Source organism: Sinohyriopsis cumingii, chromosome 1 (genome assembly GCF_028554795.1).
Source record: "Sinohyriopsis cumingii isolate HCF-2022 chromosome 1, ASM2855479v2, whole genome shotgun sequence".
Lineage (NCBI taxonomy): Eukaryota > Metazoa > Mollusca > Bivalvia > Unionida > Unionidae > Sinohyriopsis > Sinohyriopsis cumingii.
The window spans coordinates 63,422,244-63,437,496 of record NC_142961.1 but is presented as its reverse complement, the minus strand read 5'-3'; the positions used below and the strand labels follow the sequence as shown (position 1 = coordinate 63,437,496).

The following is a 15,253-nucleotide window of genomic DNA, read 5'->3' as shown; positions in this document are numbered from 1 at the left end:
GTAAGATAACATTGTTTGAATAAACTAGAATAATCTATGAATCTAAAATTTGAATTAAAAACACAGTGGCTATTTATTGTTGAAAAATCCTTGAATTTTGCTGTTGAAAGAAATACTTTAGTTCTGCCAAAAACTGTTTGAATTTATCAGAGAGAAATCTAAACAATAAAACTTTCTAAAAAGTATTTCTTCTTAAAATTAAGAAGTTTTGTTATTTGTATATTATCCAAAATAATGAATAAGTAAATTAAATAGGATAAAATTTTGTGTATAAAACCTTCTCCAACTCCTTTTCACCATTTAGACAATAAGTTTTACATTTGTCCTATGATGCAGCTCTCTTTTTGATAACTTTCTTGGCCAAAACATTTGAAGGACCTTTAAAAGGTCTCTTTCTTGTGAAATATTCTTATTGTAAGCTTTCAGCACTTTAATCCATAAAACAGCACCGCTGAGGATGATCCTTAGCTTTGGTCTTGTTCCAGTTGCCTTGATCTTTAGATAATCTTTATCATGGTGAAGTCAGTTGGCTTTGCTAATTCTTGAGTTGACTTCTCTCTCAGTTTCTCCATCTTGTAATTGATGATGTTATTATTTGTTTTCTGATTGATTTTCATCAACTTGATCTTGCTCATGTTCACTTCCAGTTCAAGCTTTTGGGATGTCTCAATTAGTCTGTCTTTTCTTGCATGTCTTTCTGTTGACTTGAGAGTAGGCTGATGTCATCAGCATAGTCCAGATCTTCTAAATATGACATCAGGGTCCATCAGCTTCGGTTTGCTATGGTTGTTTTCCTGAGCCAGTCTATGGCAACAATAAAAAGAAATTGTGACAGGATGCAGCCTTGATTGAACCCTGTGGTTATGATGAAACTGTCTGTGAGGCAGTTGTTGCAGATAACCCTGCACTCAAAGTCTCTGTAATGTCATTTTATGACATTCACCATTATCTGGGGGATTAGCAGTGTAACGCCTCATCAGTTATTGCAGATCCCAGGGTCACCTATCTTTAAAAGCTTGACAGTGATGCCAGTTTTTCATTCAGCTGGGGTATTTTATGTGTTCCATATCAGCTGGAAAAGCCTCCAGAGGATTTTGGGTGTTTATTCTTCCCCAGCATTTAGCATCTCTAATCCAGTTTTTTAAATATCACTTTTATTGTGCATTTTTACAGCCTTTATGGTTTCTCTAACATCTGTTTCAGTCAAGGTTGATGTTTTGATCATTTGCTGCTTCTTGAATATCTGCTGTGTTTACTGATCTACTTAAAATACTTGGGAAATGCTCCTTCTATCTTGAATGCTCTGGTGGCCTAGTGGTTAGAGTGTCTGCCTCACAAGCGGGAGGTCGTGGCTTCGAACCCCGGCCAAGTCATACCAAAGACTTACAAAAATGGTACTAACAGCTACCTCACTAGGAGCTCAGAATTAAGAGGTTTGTGTTAGGAATGGTCAGCCTGGTGTCAGGATAATGTGACTAGATGGGACATCATGCTACTGATGTCTACGGCATGATTTCCCAGTACTGGACATCACTATAAACTGCCACACTGCAGACATTGTAGCGATATGACTGTAAAATTGTTAAAGCTACATTAAAATTCCTAATCACACACACACACACTCCTTCTATCTTGAGATCTTCTCTCATAAGAGATGAGTTTGCAATCTTTTTCTTGCAGGGCTAGGTCCTGGTTTTATTCCACAATAGCTGTTTAGGTGATTGGTGATTTTGTAAGGGTCTTCATGTCCTGCTCACCCACAGCTTCCTCTGCTTTCATTCTGTTTTTTGATTCCTTGTACTTTTTAGTGAATTCTTAAGATATCCTTTCTTTCAGTCAGGGGGATGGCTGATGGGTCAAAAGTGCTTGCCTATACCAATCAGCCATCTCATCTCTGTCCATGTGGGTTTGAGTCTTGGACTCAACCAATGTGGCTATGTGAGAAAGCTTGCCAGTAGTTTCCCATGGTTCAGTAGTTTTTACTGGAATTTTTCCAGGTTCTTCCTCTACCATTTATACAGGCTGTCATGTATAGCCTATTGTGTCCTGAAAAATTATGTTAAACCCACAACAGCTAACCAATCAGTCCCCCCTGACTTGGCATCCAATTTGTATTTCTTTCTCTGTTTCATTTCTTCAATCACCCTCCAGATAGACTGATATATTCACACTTCTTTCTGTGTTTTCTGACAGCCATGGACAGTTTCTCTTGCTTTCTGCATTGCTTGGTTCAAAGCTTATTTAGTCATGTCAGTCTTCTCTTGCAACATGCTGTACTTAGTCTTGAGTGTTGTCTCTTTTTCATGTCTGGGTCATTCAGTCTTACAACATGCTGTACATAGTCTTGAGGATGGTCTCATTTTGATGTCTGGGTCATTCAGTCTTGCAACATGCTGTACTTAGTCTTGAGTGTTGTCTCTTTTTCATGTCTGGGTCATTCAGTCTTGCAACATGCTGTACTTAGTCTTGAGTGTTGTCTCTTTTCATGTCTGGGTCATTCAGTCTTGCAACATGCTGTACTTAGTCTTGAGTGTTGTCTCTTTTCATGTCTGGGTCATTCAGTCTTGCAACATGCTGTACTTAGTCTTGAGTGTTGTCTCTTTTTCATGTCTGGGTCATTCAGTCTTACAACATGCTGTACATAGTCTTGAGGATGGTCTCATTTTCATGTCTGGGTCATTCAGTCTTGCAACGTGCCATATTTTTTTGATGTTGAGTGTTGTCTCTGTTTGATATCTGGGTCATTAGGTCTTGTAAGATGCTGTAGTTATTCTTGAATGTTGTCTTTTCTCGTTATGTTTGGCTTTCCTCAGTTTCATACCAAGTACAGTTACTGCAATGCAGTGATTGTGCTGACATCAGCATGGCTCAGATCTCGCATTCTGCAAGAAATGTCTCCATATGCCAGAGGATGTGATCACACTTCACTAACTTTAGTAATTTTGTGTAAGAACCGTTCATGAAAGAATCATTTAACTAGATGATTGTATGCATCAATGTTAGTATCACACCCATGAGGTAACGTACATGTAATAATTTCTGGCATGCTATGAACTTCCTATCCTGTCTAGTGCCATGAAACCTGTTGAGGGGATGCATCTTGATAAATACTACTCCATCATTGTAGATATAGGTCATTATGACCCATAATTTACACATCACTGGCTTGTGTTAAATGTTGTGTTCAGTGTTTACTGATCATTCTAGAATTGTGAAATTAACGATGATCTGCATCTCCCTTAATACCATATCCTTACAACAAATGAAGCTCACCGTGGCCTATATTTTTATTGTTACTGGCTTTGGTACAGTTGCTAATGATCACATGGTACATAGGATATTATTATATTACAAACACAGAAGTTGTTGAGAGGATAAATCTTTATAAGTACTACATGCTGTTGTAAAAAGAGAAATCTGTGATGTATATTTCATGATCCAGTGACTTTGTTTAAATTGTATGTTTAAAGTTCATTATTTGGATGTTGTTTATGGTAGAATCATGAAACTTGATAATTGGATACATCTTTGATAGTACTACACCCTCACAACTAAAAGAAAGTCAGTGTGACCTACATTTTATAGTTTAGTAGAATAATGTAAGTATTTGTGTTCAACTCATAACCACCAAGATTTGTTTATGTTGACACTTTGCATTATTCCTAAACAAACACTTTCTGATCAGTGCATTTGGAAGCAGTAACAAATATTTAATAGTACAGATTCCATATTAATGACTACATATTGTTTATTGTGATAGGTTACTGTCATCAGGTTTGCTTTGAATTATACATGTGACTGAGTTTAGGTATCAGGTGAGTGGACTAGGCGTTCATTACAGAGGAATTCGGCTAATGTGGGTATGTGAGAAAGCTTGCCAGTAGCTTCTCATGGGTCGGTGGTTCTTTCCGGGGTTTTCCCGGGTTCTTCCTCCACCATTAATACTGGCCGCCATGTATAACCTATCATGTGCTGAAAAATGGCGTTAAACCCTACAACAACATTACAGTGGCTATTCATGGTAATAACCTTAACATGACTTTTTTTTGTAATAATGGCCATACTAGCTGTCACCTCTAATGTTTTTTCCAAGTCTGTGACACTACCCAGTAAATTTCAGGTTTCTAGAGATGAACAATGATAAAATATCTCTGCTTTGATATCATAGCAAAGAATGTTCTCTCTTTTTTTATTGTATGTTTAATAAGCCCTGTTATGTTGGCCATCATTCAGTTTTTAAAATCACTCAGTATGAATTTATAATATGCATTATAATCAGTGTTTACAGTGGCTACTGGAGACTACTAAAACTTCATGGAGATATGATCTGTAGTCATTGATTACACTCTGGTTTTTCTGTCACTTTAAATTGCCTACTTTGTAACTTTGCTACAATAAGAGTTTGAACCTAGCATACAAAAAATTAAAGCAAATATGTTGCACTGGTTGGCTCAGCTTTGGTGTGAAATAATTGAGAAAATCCTAGAAAAGTGATAAAATTACTAACCCTTGATATGTGATCAGTTGCCATTTCTTCTGCTCCAAGAGTGGATCCAACCGAGGACTGCAGAGGTATGAATATTGCATTTTAGTTTTGATACAATACTGTAAGAGCAACTTTATTCTCTCATTTTCAATTTATTACCTATATTTTTAATATGTTAAATTATTTTCCTTTTTCAGATCCGGATACCTAATTGTCATGTACCACAAAAGAATGGTCATGTGATAGTGGATGACCAAACAGCTGAAACCATTCCAGACATGGATGAGAGTGAAGAACTAAACGGGCTAATACCACTGATATCAGCTTTGGATGCTAAAGTCCCCGTCCCCATGGCTAACAATTCTTCCAGCACCGGTCTTATGTTGGATTTAAGGCAGCTGGATATGTCCTTTTTTGGCTGTGATCACAAGGATGATGGCTCTTATATCTCCAGTAATTATATGAATTCAGCAAGCAGTGACACCGAGTCTGATGGAGATACCAAGGATGAGAAAGAGATAAAGCCAGCTGCATATGTGTTATCATCAGAACATGGTTATCAGAATGCAAATCTACTGCCAGAAGACTACTGCAGAGCTGTGGGTAATGGAGATTATGTTACAAATAGTAAAACTAATCCAACACTCTATGAGGATAGGCTTGATAACTTTTTCAAGTTGCAGGGTCAAGCAGTGCATTCGCAATCCATTGATTCTCTTTTGAATTATGGTCCAGAGCTACATGGACTGCTACTAGATGATTGTAAAGGAAACATTTGTGAGAGGGACAAAGATGTTCATTCTGTTTGTGTAAAAGATTCATCAAATTTGCCTCAAGAAAATGTAACCATTGAGAAGCAAATTGAACCAGGTCAGATGAAGTCCAAGGAAGATTCTGAGTTGGATGAATTAACCATTTCATGTGATGATTTGGTTGCTGCTGCATCAGATGATTCTTTGTCGTTATTGGATGAGACATGTGGAAGTCCTCATAAGATGGAGAAGACAAGTGGATATGTGTCTGCAAATAAAGTACATGATGTTGGAGAACCTTTCCTTAGTAGCACTTATTTGAGACATGATTGTAAAGGAAACATTTGTGAGAGGGACAAAGATGTTCATTCTGTTTGTGTAAAAGATTCATCAAATTTGCCTCAAGAAAATGTAACCATTGAGAAGCAAATTGAACCAGGTCAGATGAAGTCCAAGAATGATTTTGAGTCAGATGATTTAGCTCTTTCAGGTGATGATGATGCTGCATCAGATGATTCTTTGTCTTTATTGGATGAGATATGTAGAAGCTTACAAAAGACAGAGAAGACAAGTGGATATGTGTGCGCAAATAAAATACATGATGCTGAAGAACCCTTTCATAGTTTTCGTCCTTGGAAATATACTGAGTACAGCAATATAGGAAAGGACTTTTTAAGATCTGACAACAATGCAAGATCTGACAGTGATCATGTGAGATCTGATAAAGATAGCATGAGATCTGAAAAGGATTATGTGAGATCTGATGCTGATAAAATAATTCAGGATAATTTCATTCAGTGTGACTATGTCAATTTTAGTATAGGTGATAGTGCGAGATCAATTCATAAACACAAGATATGTGGTAATAGAATTAAAAGGTTTCAACATAGAGACTCAATCAAGTCTTTTGTTAGTCATGGTACATCTTATGACAATCCAAGAGTAGAGGACCATGACCCTGCTGTCATACACCCCTATATGAACATTGTACAGAGTGGAATTCCAGAGACTCAACTTAAAAGATGAGTGGAACAGTTTGTAGGACAAAATGAGGATTAAAAATAATTTGTGAGGAAATTATCTGAGTCCCCAGTAACAAGATGTCCCAGATGCATGTAGTCCCAAATGATATTTGAAGCGGATCAGTAAAAACTGCCCATAATATGATCTTAGTTCAGGAATCAGAAATGGTTTTGCTTATTTACTCCCTACATGTACCCATTTGATAGAAAAGTTTGAAAACATTATTAGCTACTCCAAACTAATTGGTTTCAAGAGATAAGATGGCATTGTTTTGTTTGACAAACAAATACTCCTGGATGAAAAAGATTTTAAAATTGAATTTTGAAAGCTCTAAGGGTCATTTTCTATAACTATTTTCATCAGCTAGAAGAGTTTATAAAATGGTCGATCAACCAGTGTCTATCCGTCCCCTAACACAAGTTTGTTTTTATCAACTGTTGGAAGAATTGCCATGGAACTTAACACAGACACACACATAAACAAATGGTCCTAAATAAAAATGTTGCCAATATTGTAGGGGAGGGGAGTATCCCCCAAGTGCAGGGGATACTCCCCTCCCCTACAACCTCCTCAACATTGGGGTAACACACAACATTAAAGAAGAAAATGAAAATAATAGTTCATAATGGACTAGTATTGCTATAATAATGAAATAATCTTGTTTGTTTTGACAGTTTTGCCAACTTAACATTTTGGTCAGCACTGTATTGTCATATTTTCCTTGGACACTTACATTATTGTAATAAATGTTTTATCATGTTCTGAAGTAACTCATGAAAATATTCATGTTTAAATATCTGAGAACCTGAAATGAGCTGCATTGTGTAATTTCAGTTACAGATCTTGCTTTTATTTCACTTTAGTGGACTCTTGTCTACCAGCATTTATTTTATTTTTTTTAAAAATACCTATGTTTTCTGAATTACTTTTCTTTCTAAGCAGACAAATCATAAATTTTATGACAAATTGTGCATTTGCCTAAATTTGGTCTCTTTAGTCATTATTTCAACCTCAAAATAAATTAACACATCCTTACCTTAGCAGTAACTTTAACTTCATATATCATGCATAATCAAGGTAATTACTTACGCATGATATATGCTTCAGATACTGGCTGTCACTCCAATGCTACTCGAAGGCCGTGACTTTCACATAGTAAAATCTGGCTTCTAGTAGTGGATAAGGATAATAGTTTCTGAAGCAAATTTTAAGAAAATTCATTCTATAAAGAATACAAACAATTAATCACTGGTTTATATCAACTCACTATATAGTGCCTCTACTTTGATATGACAGAAAAGTGTTTTTTTTTTATTTCTATGTCTTTTATGGCACAATACTGCAGTATAATGCTGATTGAGAGTTAAATTTAAAAACGTGGCAAGATAAAAAGTTGCCAAAACAAAACATTTGTTCAAAAAGGGGCGACATTTTATTGGCAACATCAGTTCAGTCTGAATTTACATTTTGCATGTTAATCATTTTTACTGTGGCTGCTGGGGACTACTGAAACTTCACAGATGCAAGCTTTGTATTAAGTGATTATGCTCTGGTTTCATTATGCCAGTGGTTTTCATCCTTTTTTTGCTGCAACCCAAAATAGGGATCCATCAGGACCTCCTGACCCTCAAACCTATGATATGATTCTTCTGAAGACTCTTGCCAACCCTACTGAGGACCATTGCCACCCCAATTGAGGACCATTGCCAACCCTACTGAGGACATTTGCCAACCTGACTGAGGACCTTGCCAACCCGACTGAGGATCCTGTATTAAGTATCATTAATCAAGTTGCATCTCAGGGTTACACTGTTTCAGGTTTTACAGTTTCTAGTTGTTAATTCCAAACTAGTTTTTATAACATTTGCAAGCATGGTCATTTTTCTTGTTCTTTTTTGAATCCTACACTTTGAACTTGGAACTTCCACTTTCAAAACTGACTGAAATCTAGACATTGTTTAGATCTTGACTTTGATAAAGGTACAGATTGTATAACTATAGCTACTGTTGAATTCTTAACTACAAGACTGATATATATCATGCTAATTATATGATTCCAACAAATTTAACAAACTTCTATCATAGAAATCTGCCATTACCCTTTCATGTGTTTGTATAGTGTGCATTACATAACAGTTTTGATTTAGCTAAGAAATATGCATAACTGTACATCTATCACTGCAGTTTGGATTTATCTATGAAATATGCAGAGCTGCACCTACATCCACTACCATTTTGGATTTATCTATGGAAATATACAGAAATGTACCTACATGAACTACTGTTTTGGATTTATCTATGAAATATACAGAACTGTACCTACATCCACTATCGTTTTGGATTTATCTTTGAAATATTCAGAACTGTATCTACATCCACTGCCGTTTTGGATTTATCTATGAAATGTACAGAACTGTACCTACATCCACTACCGTTTTGGATTTATCTATGAAATGTACAGAATTGTACCTACATCCACTATCGTTTTGGATGTGTCTATGAAATATACAGAACTGTACCTACATCCACTACCATTTTGGATTTATCTATAAAATATACAGAACTGTACCTACATGCATTACCATTTTGGATGTATCTATGAAATGTACAGAACTGTACCTACATCCACTACCGTTTTGGATTTATCTATGAAATATACAGAACTGTACCTACATGCATTACCATTTTGGATTTATCTATGAAATGTACAGAACTGTACCTACATCCACTACTGTTTTGGATTTATCTATGAAATGTACAGAATTGTACCTACATCCACTATTGTTTTGGATGTATCTATGAAATATATAGAACTGTACCTACATCCACTACCATTTTGGATTTATCTATGAAATATACAGAACTGTACCTACATGCATTACCATTTTGGATTTATCTATGAAATGTACAGAACTGTACCTACATCCGCTACCATTTTGGATTTATGCTAGCAGCATAGACTTAGCTCCCTACATTTCTTCAATGCCTCAATGGACCATACATTTAATCGTGTCATTTTATCACCATGATGTTAAGGAAACTATAAGTTCCTTTATCTATTTTGTTTTATTACACATATACTCACATTCAGGTTGGATCCAACTAAAAACTGCATCAATCCAGATCTGCCATTGCATACTACAATGTTCTGACAGATCTCTGTTAATGTCATTTAATAAGTAGAACAAACAACACAGACCCTGATCTGCCATATTAAGTTCATTCTTCAGGTATCTCAAGGTCCCATTAGTAACATAATATATCTCAGGAACTGTTTATGTACAGTTGTATCTGTAACAAAACATTTCATTGGTGTTTTAATGTATGTACAGTTGCATCTGTAACAAAACATTTCATTGGTGTTTTAATGTATGTGCAGTTGCATGTGTAACAAAACATTTCATTGGTGTTTTAATGTATGTACAGTTGCATCTGTAACAAAACATTTCATTGGTGTTTTAATGTATGTGCAGTTGCATCTGTAACAAAACATTTCATTGGTGTTTTAATGTATGTGCAGTTGCATCTGTAACAAAACATTTCATTGGTGTTTTAATGTATGTGCAGAATGTGACCTTTTCAATGTTTTCATTCAAATGGTGCAAATTCTTACATAAATGCATATATATATATGTGTGTGCAGCATGAATTAAGATAATTTTTCCTTTTCTACATATGACTTACATTTATTTATTGTGTCTATAACAAAATGTGTTTGGGATCAAATTATATCTCAGATATTTTGTACTTTTTGTGTTCTAGATCTTTCTAGAAATATTTGTATTTTCTGTCATATAAGATATGGATTTGTTTTAAACTGCTCAGAAGTCAGACTCATTTTTCAAGGACATCTACAAATCCAGAAGGTTGTATGTCTTATAATCGTTCATATAAGCAAAGGTAGCAAATGGTTCTAACTCCACTCTCATCACATACAGCTGTTTTTGAGACCTGCACACGAGTTTTATGACACTTGATTAACGTGACCTAGCAGATTTATGCCCCATCCAACATCATCTGATTGACCAGCTGTGTTAGGCAGGGGAAATAGAAGCAGGTTCCATTCATCCATCAGTCTGTCATCTGTCCATCACACTTTCTTTTCAACTGTGTAACTACAAACCATCTGCAGATATAACTATGAATAGGACACATGCTATATTAGTGATGTGTCAGTGTGCCATTTGAAATTCACAGTTCTTCATTTTCAGTATTTTTATATAAATGTCTGTTGATCTATCCATCCATTGTTCAATCTTGATTCTTCAGTACACAAATCCGAAGCCATTATAGTGTTGCTAAGAAACTCAATACACATATTAGACTAGTGGTTTAGATGTGCCATTTGCTATTCACAGTTCTTCAGTTCAGTGCTATAAATGCTTTTGTTCATTTGTCTGTCAATCTATCATTTCTTAGGCACAATTTCAAAACTATTCAAGATATTTCTGTAAAATTTGGTGTGCATATTAAAAGTGATTTAGGTGTGCTTTTTTACTATTCACATTGAAATTTTATTTCTCCATCCATCCATTTATCCATCCATCATGGAAAAATCTATCAATTTCTTAGCAGATATTTTGATAGGTCAGGGGATCAAAGATGAGTCTGTCTTGTTAATTTCGGAAAGCGGTTTTAATCTGTAGGGTAGGACAGGAGTTGGTCCTTGAAATGCCTAAGGTTTGATAAGTTGTAACTATAAGATAGGACAGGAGTAGGCCCCTTGCATCGCCTTAAGTCTGATAAATACCATGCCTGAGGTCTGATTCACATTCAGTATTTTTCTATAATGAAGAGAAATAACTTTTAAAACTAAACTTGAACAATGCAGATACTGCTTTTAAAATAGAAATTCTTTCCTTGCAAGATCTAAAATCTAATCACTTCTGAAACCTTGATGACAGTTGATACAAAATACTCAAACTACAGGAGTAACAGTAATGAAAGGTCACATGTACTTATTACAAAATAGCAATATATTTAGTTTACTGCACTATTCAGTCAAATCATAAAATATGTCTACATGTTGTTCTATCCAAGACGTGTGTTTGCACAAGAACACTGTCTTGTTCACTTTAATCCATACTATTAAATTAAATTACCATCAATTAAATTATCCATCATATATATATATATATATATATATATATATATATATATATATATATATATATATATATTCTTTTTTTTTCTTCCTGTAAAGTCATTTGTGTTAGATACTTTCATTGGTGGGGCTATACCAAAGTTCTGTTCAGTTCTATGCCACCTTACAATGTTTGACTGACTAAGTAAGCAGATTAACAGAAACCTAGTAACTTTTTTACAGAAGATTGCAAATTTTATGATGCAATGGCAGTGAGACTGTTATCTTGTATTTGTTTTATGGTAATTTTTATATTTTTCTTTTTTTGCATTGAAAAACTTTTAAATTTTTATCTTGTTTTTCATTCAGTGGTTGTACTAATGGTTGTCCTGTATTTCAGATGAGAAATTTATGGTCTTCATATATTTTTGCACCAAAACTGAGTATAATCCACGCTAATGCAATTTCATTTATTTGTTGGGTTTTTTTCTTGCTTGCTGTGTACTGTTATCTCATTCACTTTTTTTTCTGGAATGCTATGTACTATTATCTCATTCACTTTACTTCTTGCGACATTCCAAATTTACCATTTCAATAATATAGATATGAAAACTTTAAATGTAAAATTCTGCGATTTTAACCCCATTTAAACATTTACACTTCAGTAGTTTTTTTTTCATCAAAGTAACACTACAGGTAGAAACATACAATATGCACTTTCAGATTTTCCTCCCATGTAATCACTTTCATATTATTCTCTATCCATCCAGAGTTTTAATTTTCAAAATTTTGCTATAAAGGAAAATGTTCTGATTAAAATTAAAAAGAAAAAAAAATAGAAATTTTGTATCATCTAATTTTTGGTAAAGATATGTTCAAGAAATAACACTTTTTCACAACAAGTGATAACAATGAAGTAAATTAAAGAAATGGTATGCACATTTAGCATACAGTTGATCATAATAAGAAAATGGAGTCCATTCTTTGCTACTAATTAAAGAGGTGCAAAAAGTATTATTCATATTTTAACCCACCCATATAATTATATTGTTGGCATTACATGTATCAGTCCCTTCCATCTGCAAGTCATTTTCTGCCCGCACACAAGAACTTTGAAACTGACTTTATTACAAAAATTACTTTTTGAAAATAATAAGTTTCGTGTTCTGCCTATGCCCTAATGTGAAAATTATCAATTTGTTTCAGTGACAGAAAATATGCTTAATTTTAGACAAAATTACACTTAAAGAATGGAAAATGAGGCATTTGAGGTTATCGGGCAGTAAGGCCTATTGAACTTAGGGCATTACCCTGTGTCTTGTTCATGTATTTGTCATAGCACAGAGCACACCTACCCACTGCTCTGTACCCTACACTGGCTATCCATTCGATCCAGAATCAAACACAAAATTTGTTCTCTGTGCTACGTTTCACTGTCGAACTCTAGTCCAGCATACCTATCTGACCTCACCATGTGTACACACCAGCAAGATACTTACGCTCCTCTTCTGACAATCGTATACTCATTATTCCCACTATGAAAACAGTCATATGGACAGCGTTCTTTTGCATACCAGGGCCCAGCAATGTGGAATGAATTGCCCACTGAACTTAGACACAAAGACACAGTGATCACATTCAAGAGGGCTCTCAAAACTCACTTATTTTGACTGCAAAAACAAACTTAAAGGCCTAATAATGTTTCCTACCTGAAATATTCTCAGCATGTTTTTTATTTTTTAATGTTTTTCTAATTTCATGGTGTTTGTTTTCGTAATAATTTTATTATATGTTTTTTATTTTATAGGTGTTGTCTAATGTTGTAAAGCGCTTAGAGCTTCTAAAGATTAGGCGCTATACAAAGTCCTCATTATTATTACTATTATTATTATTATTATCTATTTGTGAACAATTGCTTGTTTTTCATTCAAGTAAATGTTATTTATTTTGTCCTGTTTAATTATCAAGTTACACACAAACACACACACACACAAATGCCTTGCTTAATCATCCAAATTAAAGTCATGCAGATTCTTCCTCTATTTTCAATACCTCACAAACAGTTTAGTGAAGAAGAAATAGTCCTTTATCTGATGTTTGTGACACCTTTTCTGTTTTCTTTTAAGGTCTTCAAAAATAATATATCTCTGGTATTTTCACCTATGTTTTTCCATTTTTCCATTGCTTCTATATGGAAGACCACTCCTGTGGCCTGAGTGGTTAGAGCATCTGCCTCGGATGTGGGAGATCACAGGTTTGAACCCCAGCTGAGTCACACCAAAGACTTATAAAAATGGTACTAACAGCTGCCTCGCTTGGCGCTCAGCATTAAAAGGTTAGTATTAGGACTGGTCAGCCTGGTGTCAGGATAATGTGACTGGGCTGGACATCATGCCCCAGTGCTAGACATCACTATAAACTGACTCATTGCAGACATTGTAGCAATCTAACTCAAATTGTTAAAGCTATATTAAAAATCCAAACACACACATACATACACTTCTACATGGGAGACAGGCTCTCCAGAAATGTATACATTGCTGCAAATAACATTACACAAGACTTGATAATTTCTTGACTGCTTTTGCATTTAAATGAGTGGGTTGACATCAGGAATATGTCCTCTCTCTCCTCTCTCTCTCTATATATATATGCTGATGATGTAGGAATAGGATGTCATGACACATCTGCATTGTGGGTTCATATTTTTATTTCGGAAAATTTCATTTGACAATGTGTTGAATCAATAGTATTTTCATACATGATTTCTGCCATTTTGCTGTATTCATAACATGAATGGATTCAATACACTGTCTATAGTTCTTGTTTCTTTATGGTGTATGAATTTTAACTTGATTTTATGTCCAGTATGAACACAATTTACCAATTTATACTTAGCATAGGCATGTATCATTTTTCTCACATGTGCTTTTCTTACAAGGTGCTCTTTAATTTGATTTCTACCCAGACGTGCAAATAGATTCATTAACTTATGTTGAATCCATTCATATAAAATCATCCTCAGTGAGTTTATGACTGATAAGATGTAGTTCAGATGGAATTTTCTGTTTTACTTTAATAAAATCATTTTAGTTTATGAAAGTTTACTTTATGTTTCCAGTTTTAACAGAATTTGTTCATACATTTTTGAGTACATCATTTTGTTTTACTTCCAATGAGTTTGTTGTTTTTCTTCGCTCTCTTAGTGGATAGGAAGTTTCTGACAGTTTTTTTGTAGTTGTAATTGCCTCCCACCTTGCGAATCAAAACCTCCTCCTTTTCAAGGAAATAGTCACAATTATGGCAACTAATAAAACAAATGACATTAACAATCACATATATAAAATGTTGAAGTGTAAGTAAACTTCACTGAATGCAGATCTATGGTACAAGAAAGTAGTACCACCAGTAAATAATGTCCCTTCTATGTAACATCGTCTGACCTATCGTACCAGAATTAGTACCATTAGTAAATAATGTCCCTTCTGTGTAGTTGACAGTCCATGTGACCTATGGTACAAAAAGTAGTACCACTAGTAAATAATATGTTTTATGTAGCTGTTAGTCCATATGGCCTATGGTACAAAAAGTAGTACCATCAATAAATAATGTCTCTTCTATGTAATTGATAGTCCATGTGACCTATGGTACAAGAAATAGTACCACCAGTAAATAATTCTCCATTTATTTACCTGACAGACTGTGTGACCTATGGTACCAAAAATTAGTACCATCAGTAAATAATGTCCCTTCTACGTAACTGTTAGTCCATGTGACTTATGGTACAAAAAGTAGTACCACCAGTAAATAGGGTAACATCCTTTATATGTAACTGATAATACATGTACCCCCCCTCCCCAGTAAATAATTTCCCTCCTATGTAACTGATAGTCCATGTGACCTATGATA

The 15,253-nt window shown here is 34.7% G+C and overlaps 1 protein-coding gene across 2 annotated transcripts in view; it reads left to right on the top strand.

Annotated features, from left to right (window-relative positions):
* Positions 1-14,513, top strand: part of LOC149806993 (uncharacterized) — a 102,296-nt gene extending 87,783 nt beyond the window's left edge. For both annotated transcript variants that reach the window (XM_089960483.1, XM_089960477.1), the window contains one exon: positions 4,684-14,513. In XM_089960483.1, the coding sequence (XP_089816609.1) occupies positions 4,684-6,264 (1,581 nt within the window). In that variant the 3' untranslated portion in view covers positions 6,265-14,513. The remainder of the gene's footprint in view (positions 1-4,683) is intronic.
* Positions 14,514-15,253: the final 740 nt, after the last annotated feature.